Source organism: Lepisosteus platostomus, chromosome 20 (assembly GCF_059453375.1).
Source record: "Lepisosteus platostomus isolate fLepPlt1 chromosome 20, fLepPlt1.hap1, whole genome shotgun sequence".
Taxonomy (NCBI): domain Eukaryota; kingdom Metazoa; phylum Chordata; class Actinopteri; order Semionotiformes; family Lepisosteidae; genus Lepisosteus; species Lepisosteus platostomus.
In genome coordinates, this window is record NC_142630.1 from 13,290,859 (window position 1) to 13,305,321 (window position 14,463).

At 38.6% G+C, this 14,463-nt stretch overlaps 1 protein-coding gene across 3 annotated transcripts; it reads right to left on the reverse strand.

Moving 5' to 3' along the window:
* Positions 1-609: 609 nt before the first annotated feature.
* Positions 610-14,245, reverse strand: LOC148644535 (adhesion G protein-coupled receptor G1-like). Of its 3 annotated transcripts, XM_088613702.1 has the most exons (13): positions 13,640-14,245; positions 11,986-12,021; positions 10,925-10,997; positions 10,185-10,314; positions 9,104-9,241; positions 8,388-8,501; positions 7,889-7,946; positions 6,850-6,980; positions 6,156-6,280; positions 4,111-4,379; positions 3,734-3,827; positions 3,354-3,631; positions 610-1,210 (listed from the first exon to the last, which is right to left on the reverse strand). In XM_088613702.1, the coding sequence occupies exons 1-13, from the start codon at positions 13,695-13,697 to the stop codon at positions 1,119-1,121; spliced, it is 1,596 nt and encodes a 531-aa protein (XP_088469828.1). In that variant the 5' UTR covers positions 13,698-14,245; the 3' UTR covers positions 610-1,118. The 3 variants fall into 3 exon arrangements, with proteins under 3 accessions (XP_088469828.1, XP_088469830.1, XP_088469831.1); XM_088613704.1 differs by lacking the exon at positions 10,925-10,997 and having other exon boundaries at positions 13,640-14,239; XM_088613705.1 differs by lacking the exons at positions 10,925-10,997; positions 11,986-12,021 and having other exon boundaries at positions 13,640-14,239.
* Between the last annotated feature and the right edge of the window lie 218 nt (positions 14,246-14,463).

Below are 14,463 nucleotides of genomic sequence, written 5' to 3' on the forward strand. Positions count from 1 at the left end.
GAAAGATGTAATGTTCTCTGACCTCATACCTTTGAAAGGCGTAAAAGGAATTACAGGTGAATTTATTATTGCTAAATGTACTTGTTTAATGTACGTTTTTATTCTTAAAATAGACCTAATAGTCATTTAAATGGAATTATTGTCAAATTGTTCTTCTTCTCTTCATGTTAGTATAAATGGATACATTTTATTTTTGTTGTCTTTCTGACTAGGTCTTGTTTAAAAAAGAGATCTTGATCTCCTGGAGACTTTCTGGCTAAATACAATTACCCCAGACACACAGTACTTGAATGAGATATGCTCTCAGACTCCAGCCCCCTTAGTTGAAAAGTAGTTATACCACATTTATCATAAGAAAGGGAGTGTCTATTACTTACTATACTAACTCATTTGGCTTTTACCCAAAGCAATTTATGTTTACTTCCATTTATATAGCGGGGTAAAGTACTAAAACAATTCAGGCACCTTGTTCAGGAACACAACAGGACTATCTCAGTTAGGATTTGAACCCACAACATCCCACTACAAGTCCAGAACCCCAGTCACTGCTCTACACTGCTTTTATGCAATATTTGCTAGCTACCACTCATGTGACCTTATTACACCATGTTTCACGTTTCAAATCCTTTTTTAAAAGGAGATTTATTCACAAAATATGATACAGGTTCCACATTAATTGATACTGATTTTTTCCCCTTCTGTGTTTTGATTAACAGAAATTCCACTGTTCCCATTTAGAGGTTTGTATTACCAGCAGACTTCCTTTTAAAGTGAGAGTCACTTTCAGAACCCTATTTAAAGAGTTACTCAAAGATGTAAATGTGTATATACAAATGCATGTCATTTCAGAAGCAGCCAGGAGTCAACAAAAATAAATACTCAATTTGCAATATGACACCATGCACAATTAGTCTTTCTGCTCTGAATTCTAAAATGCTGCATTAACACTGGGGGTTGGGGAGTAGAGCTGCCACAATCCACTTGAGTTTTCGACATACATGTTCTGGCACAAAGTCTCAAGACAATGTCTGGAAATTGAGAAGAAAGCAATGACCCAGCTCCACCATGCTAAAAAGTTGTGAGGGAACCTCCTCCTCCTTGAACGTTCATACATTCCCTCATGTGTGGGCAGAGCTTCCTGGCCCAGAAGAGCTTCCATCTTTGTAACTCTGACGGGCGAGAGCGAGGAGACACAGGAAGAGAAACAGACCTGCAGGGGGAACAGCCAGCATGTTAAGATTGACTCTGTCCCTTGTGAAAATTCTTAGCCTAAAGTACCTCATGCTTCAGCCCATTGGCCCATCAAGGCCCATTGGGCTTGAGGTTTTATCTGAAGTGGGTGGAAGTCTGGATGGGACTTAAGTCTATTACAGGGTTAGTCCCAGCAATGCTGAAACCCATTTGTACAGCTGGATGGACTGGAGCTGCTGGAGTAAAATCATTCACCTAGGAGTACAACAGCAGTGTGCAAAGTAAGGAGCTGATGATGACGGACCTTCTTGTTGTGAGTCCAGAGCTCTAACTACTACTCTGCACATACTCTCATCCCTAAAGCTCCACAGCCAAAATCTTGAGATCTTCCTCTCTGCTTTTCAGGGTGGAATTAATCTCTATGTGTTGCTCTGCAGCCAATGCACACTGCTGTAGGGGTCCACTCGCAACCAAACCACGCTGATATACAGTATATACAGTATTTATACTTGAGTGCTGTCCCTGCGGTATTCAAACTTGTTTTCACATCAGTCATTATCGAACAACAGCACTTGGAAGATAATGAACTCTAAGGACAATGAAGAAATCTGAGTGATTTAAATAACTCCAGCTGTCTAAGAGCAAAGTTTGAAAATTCAAAAATCATTGACCATCATGAGGTGGTGCTTCTTAAATCCTTTAATTTACCATTGTGCAACGGAGTAGCTGTAACAGCACTTACATTGCATAAATGTGTAGTGAGCTAGAAATGAGATGTATGAGTTTTAAAAAAGTGGCGCCCCTCTTTTTGTTTCTTTGTTTAAATGTATTATTTTTTATTTTTCTTCATGATAATACACACCATGAAAACTCCTAACAGGATGAGAACAAGCTCAAGTGCTGCTTAATAGTTTATCCTGGAGATGGCGTTAGGCACTGGCAGTGTTAAGGAATCTGCAGTTCTAGCAAGGGTCAAAAGTCAAAGCAATTAAAGGCACCGCCAGAACATTTTGCCCACTAATTTGTGTCTGGTTTCCTTATCTGATCACTTTGAAGGTTGGTAAAACTGTTTAAAACCTCATAAATATGTTATAAAATGAGCACAAGGCGAATGATTGGATGTTGTGGCTAACGTATAAAGTTGTTGGTAAAAGTTAATCGCTGTTACAATGCATTTATTTTACAAATTTGTTTAAACTAATTTAGCCGTTCGGTAGGCTAATAAGCAGGTATACAAGATGTGATTATCATGCACTGAAATGTGGTGTTATGTTTGAGTTGTGGAAATAACTAGAAATGAGCATTTATGTAGAAGCCACACTGCGTAAAGATGTGCTGTTTAGTGTAAACGTTGATTAGAAATATGACTTTTGCCGTGAGGCTACTGTATACTGAAGCAAGATGGCGAACTCCATTGTAAAAAAACGTGGTGAATATGACACGGAGGGAGTTGATTATAATAGTGGGACTGCGAATAGACTTCAGTTAAATGTGTAAGAGTTACAGGCATCGCACAATATGTTGTAAATCAGCACTAAAGCAATAATGCTGGTTGTGTTAACTGAAACTGTGTAGTTAGTGATTGAATTCTTTAAACAATGGAAATGGGGGGGGAAATGGTATATTGAAACTGAGAACATGCAAAAAAAGTGATGTTGAAAAGCTGGTTGGAAAAAGGCAAAGTAATTAAAGGCACTGCAAGAACATGTTGCACACAAACTGGTGTCTTGTTTCCTTATCACTTTGGAGTTCACTCCAACTCAGGTGCCCCTTGTCTTTGTTACAGGGGTAACAAATGCTTTAAAATAACAATATCCGTGTTTAGTTTAAATATTTCTTATAGGTTCTGAACTTGTTTTAATCCTAAGCATAACTGAAGAACAGCACTAAGGGAAGGTTATGCATCATAGCTGTTAGGACAGGTGTTGAATTCCTTTTACCTAAAAGTCCAATGTTGAAGTGGAAGTCCATGACATTTCCTCACACTTTATACTTTATTGGTTTTAATCGCAAATTAATCACAAGTGTTTCCTCAGTTTGCTTTTTTAGTCCATCAGGTGAAAATGCATTATTTCTTGGCAACACTAGGGGACAGAAAGGTCGCAGCTGTCTGGTTCAAGCTGTATTTCCCATGTGTGGAGGCTTCCGAGGGGACGGCTCACCTTGGAAGGAGTTGAGGATGGTGAAGATGTAGAAGACAGGAAGCTCCAGTGGTCCGTATGCGAAGAAGGCCAGAGCCCAGGGTAGGCCCAGCACGCAGCCCAGTCCCAGCACTGTCATGCAGTCTTTCCACCAGCTTCCCTCTCTGTGCATCCGGCTCCGTCTCAGCCTGCGCATCTTCACCACGGCGATGCCCAGCATCACCGCATTGAAGAGGAAGATCATCCCAAAGTAGGCCGTGATGGTGATGTAGTTCACTGTCCTATCCTTTATCCAGCACCTGCCCATGATAAAAATGACAAACCATATGGAGCTGTGCCGTATATTGATGTACAGGTACCGTTCCATTGATCTCATCATGGAAGAGGTGAGCATGACCTACATGTATGTAGAATTCAGAGCCCCCTCTCCTTGAATCCTGTATCTGCCATACTTCTGAGCAGCAGCACACGCAGTGACTACCACAAGAGGAACACCTGGAAGACAGTCATTGAAGTCATTGAAGCTAACAGTTCTCCTGGTTAGGCTTTGTGTGACATTAGGCAGAATTATGAAGAATTCTGTGTTGTTGATTGCAGAGCAGAAGTTGCTACATTATATCATCTGAAAAGCAGAGAAAAGGGTCACATACAAGCCTACTGCTAAACAGTGCTAAATCACACACATGCTAAATGCTATCTGCTTGAGACCATTAAGGGTAGGACTGAGTGGAACAGTATTTAGCAGAACAGCAGGGTCTGGGGTAGTGTTCGCTCTTACCCCATCCTACAAGGCTCAGTTTCAGCAGGTATCTGTGGACGTAGATGTTGTAGACCTTAACCAGCAGCATGTAGAGGTGGAAGCCCTCGATGGCCATCCAGGTGAAGCAGCACAGCAGTGCCCAGTGCAGCAGGAGGCCCAGCGCCAGGCACAGCCCCTCACTGCTGCCCTGCGCCAGCGCCACACTGAGGAGGAAGAGGAGGTGCAGGAGGAAGAGGCTGCCACTCAGGTGGACGTGCACAGCCAGGGATTTTTCAGCCCTGCGTTTCCTGTGAGGACAATGCAAACAACTTCTATTTCTGCACACAAGCTGAGAACAAACCTTCCTCATCCATCCATTTTCTAAATGCTTTATCCAGTGTGGGATGACCGGGAACACTAGAGCAATGAGCACAAGGCAGGATAACACCACTGGCTGTGGTGCCAGTCAATTGCAGGTCACATACAGACGCAAACACAGTGACACCGGGGCCTATTTTCCCAAAAGCCAGTGAATACTGTTTTTTGGACTGTGGGAGGAAACAGGAGCACCCAGACGAAACCCCCATGAACATGGGAAGAACATACTGTACAAACTCCACACAGACAGCACCCCAGGAATTGAACTCTGGGCAACAGGGCTGGGAGGAAGAAATACTCACCATAGTGTCACAGTGCCACGCCAGCTTCCTCATAAATATCATAATATGCAAACAATTTTGCTCTTAGGCAGAAATTGCTTCCCCTTTCCTTCTGGCACTAAAAGTGAATGTTTAAAGGTGTCAAGACAAGCTAAAGAATATAGTTGTGAAATCTAGATCAGGAAAGGTATCTGCTGATTATTTCAAAGTAAACTTGTAGTATGGGAGTCAAGGCCAGGGAAGGTTGTATAGTAATTTTTAAAAGCCATTCAAACCTGATTCTGGTTATATACAGTATAGGAGAAAATATAGAACAAATAATAGGTTTATTCCATGCTGAAAAAAAGAAGAAAGAAAACACAACGTTTCGGACGTGGAGCCTTCTTCAGGTGTTCAGGTGTTCTTCAGGCTTTTTTCAGCATGGAATAAACCTATTACTTGTTCCTTTGCAGCCTATGCATGCTGACGCAGTTACCCACCTGAACTATGAGAAAATATGCTTATTATGTTTTCTATTTTCATTTACTAGAAATGAGACTCAAATATTTTTTCACCTTTTTTTGTTGCAAGTGTGCGACGGTCCTGACGCATCACTTCAGCTGAATACAGTTCATTCAATTCAAGTCAATTCAATTCAACTTTATTGTCATTAAACTTACACAGGTGCATAGCATAATGAAAAGTGTTTCTCATTAGTCACTCAGGTGCAGTATATAAATAGGACAGAAGATAAGACAATAGACAGTTACACAATAGCAATAATAGTAACATGTAATAACATAACATAAATAACGTAATCAAGTAATCGAAAACTGTGTGGTTAAAAGTAGTATGGTTAATTAATATTAAATATTATTATGCCTGTTACAATTTTACTGGGCTATCGAGGGGACAGTACAATTTTGGCTTACATGTGTGTGTGGTGGTGTAGGAGTACAGTGGTTGTGGGTACAGGAGGATGTTAGGAGAGATCATAATAAGGTGGAAGGGAGTGGGGGCGTCACCAACTTGACAGCTCTGGGGAAGACGCTATTTTGGAGTCTAGTTGTGTGCGACTGGAGTTACTGGAACCTTCTGCCAGATGGTAGGGGAACAAACAAGTTATGACCGGGGTGAGTGGGGTCAGACATACTTTTGGTGGCTTTTTTCAGACTCCTGGTGTTGTATATTTCCTGGATGGGTGGTAAGGCACTGCCGATGATGTGTTGGGCAGTTGTTTTTGGAATGCTGGCTTTAATGTGCGGAATAAGTAGTTTTTCAAAGCACTTCATTATGATGGGGGTGAGTGCAATAGGGCGGTAGTCGTTTAGGCATGTGGGGGCTGATTTTTTCGGTACTGGCACGATGGTGGTTGTCTTGAAGCAGCTAGGTACAGTGGCCTGGGCCAAGGACATGTTGAAGATGTTGGTACAGACATCAACTTACCAGAACAAGAAGTACAAGACAATAGTGATGGCTGTGAACAGAGCAGAGGATCCACTTGCGATATAGGTGATGTACTGAAGAGCCTGAGTGTTGGTTTCATCTAAAGAGTGGGGCGTCTCTGCTTTCTGTCAAAAACATTCATTAAGAATATTTAATTTTCTTGCATTGTAGACTCTTATTTAGAATGACTTACAATACATAAATGCATAAATATATTTAGAAGGAATGATCTGGAAAATACAATAAGGACAAAATAAATTAATGAAATGATTAGCCTTGCCCTGCTCTTCCAGCTCCTAGTACTGTATATACAACAATATCAAACTAAAACCACACAGCTTTTGTGGAAACAGAGGAGAAATGCGTTCTTATTAGTAAGAATGTATTGAATAGAGCTATTGTTGGTTTTCAGAATGAAGTGTCTCTACCTTCTGTTGAAAACAAAAGAACATTAAATTTTTTATGACAATTATTTCAATAAAAGGTTTCCAACTATTTTAAGACTGTCAACACCATACAGTATGCAAGTCATGGATTGCAGTATTTGTGCTGGGAAAATGTGCTACTTTGTCGATTCAGTGCTCAATTTTGCCAGTCTCTTTCTTATAATGATGCATAGAACCGTCCTAAAGAACAGAAAGATATGTTCTGTGCATCAGAATGAGCTGTTCATGTTGTGGTGTTGTGCACTAACCATTAATATAGCAAAGAAACTGAGGTGATTGCAGTTACAGATAAATGCGTTATTTGTTTTGTTGGTTTCACATCCCTTTTCACTCCAATTTCCTGCAAATTCCATAGTAGCATTGTACTCTGTTGTGACATCTGAAAAGCAATTGTAAAAAACACAGTGACAAGTGGGCAGAAATGTTTTTTGAGACATTTTTTCCTAGACAAGTCTGTCACTTCTGCAAAAACTAAGACCAACTGACAGAGCACGACTGGTAGGGTGTTACATCAGTGTGCGAACTGTTTGACATAAGCAGAAGGTTTCACACTGGACAGTAAACCAAAAGAAGAAGTAGGAACAGCAAATCAGGAGGCAGACTGGTTAAGTGTTTCAGGGAACTTGTCGGAACAGCAAGAATCGAAGAACTGTCCAAGCCAGCAGTTCTCCCTAGCACTTCTCATAGACACTTCTGCTAACCTTTCTCTCTGCATCCTTTCACAGAGATTTATAAACTCCTACTTCAATACGACATCACAAGCGCAAATTATCCTTAAACTAGGTTCATAAATTCTCACAGCTCTCAATGAGCTGGAAAGAAAAATCTAGAAATCTCTTTTTGAATCTCTCCCCCTCATTTACGGATTATTGCTTCCTCTGGAATTTGTCATCTGGGTTTCCATTTCTTTATCCTGTTTTCATCCACTGACCCCTCTCACGTTTTTTTCCCCCTAACCCCTTTTCCCGCATCCCTGTTCTCTCCCTCGTATCCTAACGCACCCGAAGATCCCCCACAGAAAGAGTCCTTTCTCCTTTCTTTTTTGACTTGTCAGTGTGGACTTAACCTTTGCTTTTTCCTAGAGACACAAGTGATTTAACAGTATGTACCTGTTGACAGAAAGCAACAGAAAAACAAAAATCAAGATTTATACTATATTCTGGAAAAACATTTTACAATGTTTTGAACATTCAAGCAGCATGGTTTCAGAAAGAAGGTATAATATGCACAGTGGATTTTACCTGTACCAGCTGCTGGCTTTTAAAGAGGGAAATAAATGTACCTTACCTTCGTATGACGCATCATCATCATCCTCTTCCCAGTACACACAACTTCCATTTCGGGTCTGAAATTCAAACATTTATCTTTATTTGTCTTCCAGGCGTCACTGATATCTCAGGATCTCACAATGAACTTTTTGAAACGCAAGAAAAAGCAAAAATAAGGATAAAAAATAAGGATTCCAATTAATTGGGAATGCTTTCCAGATTCCTCTCTGGGGTGAAGGCATGTGGAAGGAAGATAGGATATCCGCCACCCAGAAATGATATTTTAAGATTTATACCAGTTCTCCACAGTGAGCATGTCGCATCACATGTCTAATAGTCTATAAACTATTAGGGTGTTGTATAGGACATAAACCAGTGGAAGTGTGTAAATAGGATCATTTTATAAACCTTTGTCATTGCAATAGCTGTAATGTCACAAAGTCTAAAGGACAACTGTTCACAATCCCTGCTCTAACTGGCCACAGAGAAGCACAGGCAGGCTGTTAGAGGACACTCACCTCGTTGTTGTGCTTGAATGCTACCCTGACTCGGTCTGTGAGGTTCAAGATTGGATCACTCCCCACTGTCACTCCTATCACAGTGTTTTCCAGGATCTCATCTTGTTCTGAATTCTTCAAAGACAAACAATGGAAGAAGAAATAACTTTTCAGGCTGGCGAGCACAGATTTTCCATCAAGTGCCTCATGTAGAGGAAATGAGGAGGAAAAGGAAAATTTCAGCGTTAAATCACTGATCAAGTTTCTTGCTTTTCCAAAGATATTCTGCGTTTTCTGTTTCCATACTGTACAAAGCTTGTTTAGTGTTAATCTCTCTTTTAGCTTACTCTGTTGTTCAAAATTCTTACAAGGAAGTGAATAATATTATGCATTGTGAGTGATTCAATATTATAAATTTCAGATTCAATTTGACCAAATCCCTTGAGATGCAGTTTTTAAAAGATACAATAGCAAACAGAAAAATAAGGATCTATCTTTAAAATTACATAGGATATGATTCACCCTCTCAGAGTCTCAGAAAAAATGACAGTGAACTTATAAATGGCAATGAGTGAGCAATAACAATTTTCTGCACAAAACAGACGCTGGCTTTCATCACATTACTCCCCAGACATTATTCTTTTGCCTTCTTCTTTTCTAACTTAAAACAGTAAATGACATTCCCTAAAAACGAAGTTGATGGTATTAACACCCATCTCTGAAACATACAACCATACCTGAAACAAGAGTGTGTCATTAAACACTGTGATCACTACCCAGTTACTTGTCTTTGCTTGCTTCATGTGCTCGCTGGCTTTGTGAAGGACTTCAACTGGTACATAGACTTCATGGCCTTCTGTCCCATTTTCTTTAAACTATTAAAGGAAAAGAGCAGTAATTCACTGAAAAAGCTTAGTTACTGAAACCAAAGTTTAGTAGTGCTATCAATCTAAAATTCTGCTATGATATTGTGACAGGTTAATCCTTGAAGGAACACACCATACCAGCAGTCTCCATTTGTTAACAGAACCTGAAAAACATCTCTGGACACTAACAGTTTAATTGGAATGGAAGGATTTTCTCATGGATTTTATTTTTATTATTGTTTTTAGTTAAGTTTATTTAACAGGGACAGGACACTGCTCTTAAGATGCACTAGAGTTAGCTTAAAAGCTGTAGTCCCTGGGCAGGACACAACCAACAAAATACAAGACAGCCATATAAAAAGACATACACCAAGGCATACTGTATGATAATAAATAGATATTACAAAAGGTAAAGTGTGCATTAAAAAATAATGGCATGTTAAATTAAGAAATATGTTTTAAAAAAACTGCAAAAGTTACATTAGAAAACAGACTTACCGAAATCTGCTGAGCTGCATACTTATCTAAATGGTATAATTTCAATGAAACATGAGAACATACAGTAGGTCACAGCAATGAAAGAGAGGCTGGAGAGAGGAGTGAGAGGTGGTGTTTCTGGAGTGGTAAAGGGGCATCGTGTGAGATTTGTGTATTAAGCAATGTGTGACTGAATTTGCTTTTGCGTAGCCACTGTGTTTTCATACAGTATATAAAGTTCCTCAGTATGTAAATCTCTCAGGGATAGGGATTGTTCTTATAATTTAATATTCCTCTTCTTGAATGTGCTATTTTCCAGTGCTGGAGTCATTAATATAATGCAAATGTTTAAAAATGTAACCACTAAACATAATGTAAAATAGAAAATGTAATACTTAACATTAAACCAATTTTTATATGCTGGTTACTATAGTGGTTTCTATAGCTGCTTTAAACAGTGCCTGTATTTTCCTACCTCATAGTCAGGTGTGATAAACAGATCCACTGCTTTATTTTCTACAGCAAAAAAGTGCACCATTGGCCTGCCTTGACTTTTTGATGCTCTGCTCCCATTCAAACATTGTGCAATGTTCTTTTCATATTTCCTGTGAAAGGAAATTGCTACAGTCACCTCCTAATTTATCTGTCACTTCAAGAAGAGCTGTATCTCCTGAAAGAATTGCAGATTAGAACACTTTATAATGAGTATTGGTGTTCTAACACTTAGAACATTAGAACACCCATACTTATTAGAGCAATACAGGATGAGTGATACCCTGCCACACTGTTATCTGATGCATACTGCACTACTGGTACTGTACATGTACTTCATAGAAGTGTTTTCCTTCTCTTTGATAAAGCAGAAGGAAATGCAGACACACATCAAGATTACATATTGAGGCGATGCAAAATGTTTTTTTGTGCTGTATAAAAAAAACAGATGTTCATTTGCCCATTTTAAATACCATAAAATAGGCTTTCTGTTAGCTGGAGCTCAACCTGGAAGACACTCTAGAGTCCATGATGGGGCACTCACACATTTGGGGGATAATTTAGAGATGCCGATTGACCTAGGCAGACTTATGGACTGCGAGACAAACCTAGAGCACCCCTGTCAAGACCTGAAAACATTCATACTCCACACAGAAGGTACCCCAAGCAAGAAACAAACCTAGGAAATAAAGTGTAATTTTTAAAACTAATACAGTACAGTACCTTGACCAGATACATTTGTTCTTCTTACATTTGAAGTCTTTTTTGTGAATATCACAAGGTTCTTGTTGTTGCTCTAAAAAGAAATGTAGTGTATTAGAAAGCTTACGTATTGTGTGAGCAGTAGTATTTTTAAGAGATTTCTAATTCACAGTGTGTTCTTTCACTCTGTGATATGTGATCTCACAGTGATCTTATCCACTTAGTGTTTATATGTTGGTGCAGTTTTGAATATGAAGTAAATTAAAAATGAATTATTCCTTTTATGCAGTTTTTGTTTTTAATGACGGCATTAAAGTAGAAAAGAAATTATAAGGTATCTGCACTCCTTTCATTAAATAAAGTCCTTTCATTAAACAGTTTATTATTATACTGTAAGAATACTATTTCTAACAGCTTCAGCATACAGAATCTCATCAACTGTCTGGTTAAGAATCTGCTGCCCATTTTATGGTTGAAGGACTGATACTAGGTGATCGATTTATGATGAAGAGACACAAGTGAGAATGACAATATATCAGATACTCCCAAGATGCATGTTTTTTTCCATTTTGCTTCAGCTGCATTTCCCACAGCTGGTACCAATGTCAAGTCCAAGATACCTTTCTAAGAGCAGAAGAAATATTAAAAAACACACCTAAAAAGAAAAATTGAAATCAGCTTGCCAGCAATTAAGGCCTTGGTTGGAAAAACGAGCAGGACACACAGTGGTTTCTCAGGATCACATCTGAGAATCACTGATCCAGAGCAAATTTAGTCTGGGAAGCACAGTTAGCAGAGGTATTTATGGCCCTTAGAGTTTTACTTTCCTAGGAAGCATGTTTTTTGGAACCATTAAAATGTCTTGGTCCCAGTATAGTATTTTGGGGCTCCTTGGTAAATGTTATACTAATTCCCAGTGTCAGTTCTGCTCGTGCTTAAAGAAAACCCTATCATTATTTTCATAAAAAGATCTCTGCTTCTGTTTTGGCCACCTTCCAGGAGCAAAATTTCAGCCTCAGTTTTAATAGCTTGGTATTTACCAAGAACCGAAAAATCGATCGATCTGAATGGTGAATGAATACCTGTGTTTTGGTTCCGAGGTCCGCCAGAGACTTGACCTGGTACAAGATAAAGTTCAAATAAATCAAAGCAGTGTTACCAATTAGTAGGTTATCTCTGCTTTGTGTTTCATAGCCATAGACCAGAAATTGACATTTTACTATTTTAGGAACAAGTAATAGGTTTATTCCATGCTGAAAAAAAGAAGAAAGAGAACACAACGTTTTGGCCGTGGATCCTTCTTCAGGTGTGTAAAACCAAAACAGAAGCACCTTCTGTTTGAACATAACAAACCTCCACACCTGAAGAAGGCTCCACGGCCAAAACATTGTGTTCTCTTTCTTCTTTTTTTCAGCACGGAATAAACCTATTACTTGTTCCTTTGCAGCCTACGCATGCTGACGCAGCTACCCACCTGAACTTTTACTATTTTAACCTTCTAACTTTCCACAGCACATTTAATTTTTGAGCAGGAGCCCATAAACACTATATAAAATAAAATAAAACATTATTTAAAATTATGAATAATCTGTTTATTCAATTCAGGTTCAAATACTTTATCTTAATTGAGGCTAGGTTTAAAAGAAGTCCAGGTTACATGAGGCTTGCCAGTCCCTCTGGTACTTCCTCAAAACAGGTCTCTCTTATCTCTGGCACTGTGCTTCCTGATTGTAACAAGCACAGTAGCTCAGGTGACACTCTTAACTGTTCAAGTATTCGGGGTACAAATTATGGCAATCCTTCACAGGATTTATTGTGGCAGACCAAATCCAGGATACTGGATTTTTATATCACCATGAAAGTTTGTTATGTACATGCCAGTATTGTATTACAACTATTGCTCATTCCAGTAGTTTTATTAGAAAGCTGTATTTAACGTGTTTGGGGAAAAACGTGTTCACAAAAAAGAAAACTGTAAGCAGTATTGCAGTGAGTAACATCTTTGCACTTTATATTAACTACAGAACCTTGGAAAAAGGTGTAAGACAAATGGATAAAAAAATAATCATCCTGTTGTGAAATTGAGCTACAACTACAGTTTACAACTTTCACAAGATTAGTGGTGTACTGTACATCACAGGTATGTAAATGTATTTAATCTAAAATTAAACTTTACAATGAAAATATAATAATAGCAGCAGTGTTTTATCAAATTATGTTGTGTGAAAATAATAGTAATTCTGCACAGTAATGGAATTATTTATTAATATAAGTAACATTTCACTTGTTTCGGCATTCTGTACATGAAAACTTTCCCACATGTGAACACTTTGCTCCCAACAGCTGCATTAATAACAGAATTGTATTATTTAAATCCGCCAGTTATATGTATGAGATTAAAAGAATGTTCTACATTGATAGGCTGAAAGTACTTAACCTTTTTTAGAACAGAGAAAGTTACTTGTATGAATTATTCAAAATTCTCAAAGACACTGACAAAGTCAATCCAGCAGACCTTTCAGTATCGACAGTGAAACATTAATCAGAGACTAGTGAATACTATGTGGAAATCCTTTTAAAATCAAGAACAGGAGGCACTTTTTTACACAAGATGGTTAGAGTATGAAGCTAGCTACCTAGCGTTGTTGATGACACTAATAATCAGACAAACTAGATGAAATAGCTATTCTCTTTTGTAAACTTTAACATGTTCTTAAATAAAATAGTGCCACTTACCCTCTCTCAGCACAGTGGAGAGTAGCGAAATAACAATGAAATAGCTGTAATTCCACATTTCACACAGTCTTTTATACAGTAGGAGGAAGAATTAAAATATGTCCTCTTTTATAAGCGGCAATAGATGTGTCAAACTGTAGAATGAGACACTGTCCTGTTGAGATATTTTAAACATTTCCTGTTTCTAAAGATTTTGAAAGGTAATGGATATTGCTTCATAGCGCATGAGAGTGTTTCTTCAAAGAAAGATGAATGGAGCAAAAACAGATGGTTTAATTATCCGGGCCCTTGCAGTCTTCTGTGTTCATGACTGTAAAGGTTCAGTTCCTTCAAACCGTCGGTGTTGGACATTCCCTTTATCCCCAGAATATACTGTACTGTGGTTGCCCTTGTGTTGACTAATTCCAGAGAAGCAATATGATTTTTGTAACATGGTGTCCTGAACTGCACTCTGCACTTGTCTGTCTGTCTGTGTTAAATATGATCTGCCAGATTTTTGCCCAGTTTTGTATTTCATCTAAATCTTTGTGAATTCAATTTGCTGCTTCAACTATCTAATCTGAAAAGGTCAGAAGCCAAGTCCACCTGTGATGATTTTTGTATATATTCAGTGGTAAGAATACAAATGTTATCACCCTTTCATATTCTTCCTCAATATTTAAATATGTTACTGGCTCATTCTTGCGTGGACTGCAGATGTCATAGCAAAATATTTCCATGTTCCATGTTCCATGTTTCAATGTTTAGGAAGAGGTAACTGTTTTGTCCCCAAGTTTTTTTAGAACTAATAAAACAACTTGCCATTTCCTTCCAGTGTGCCTAGA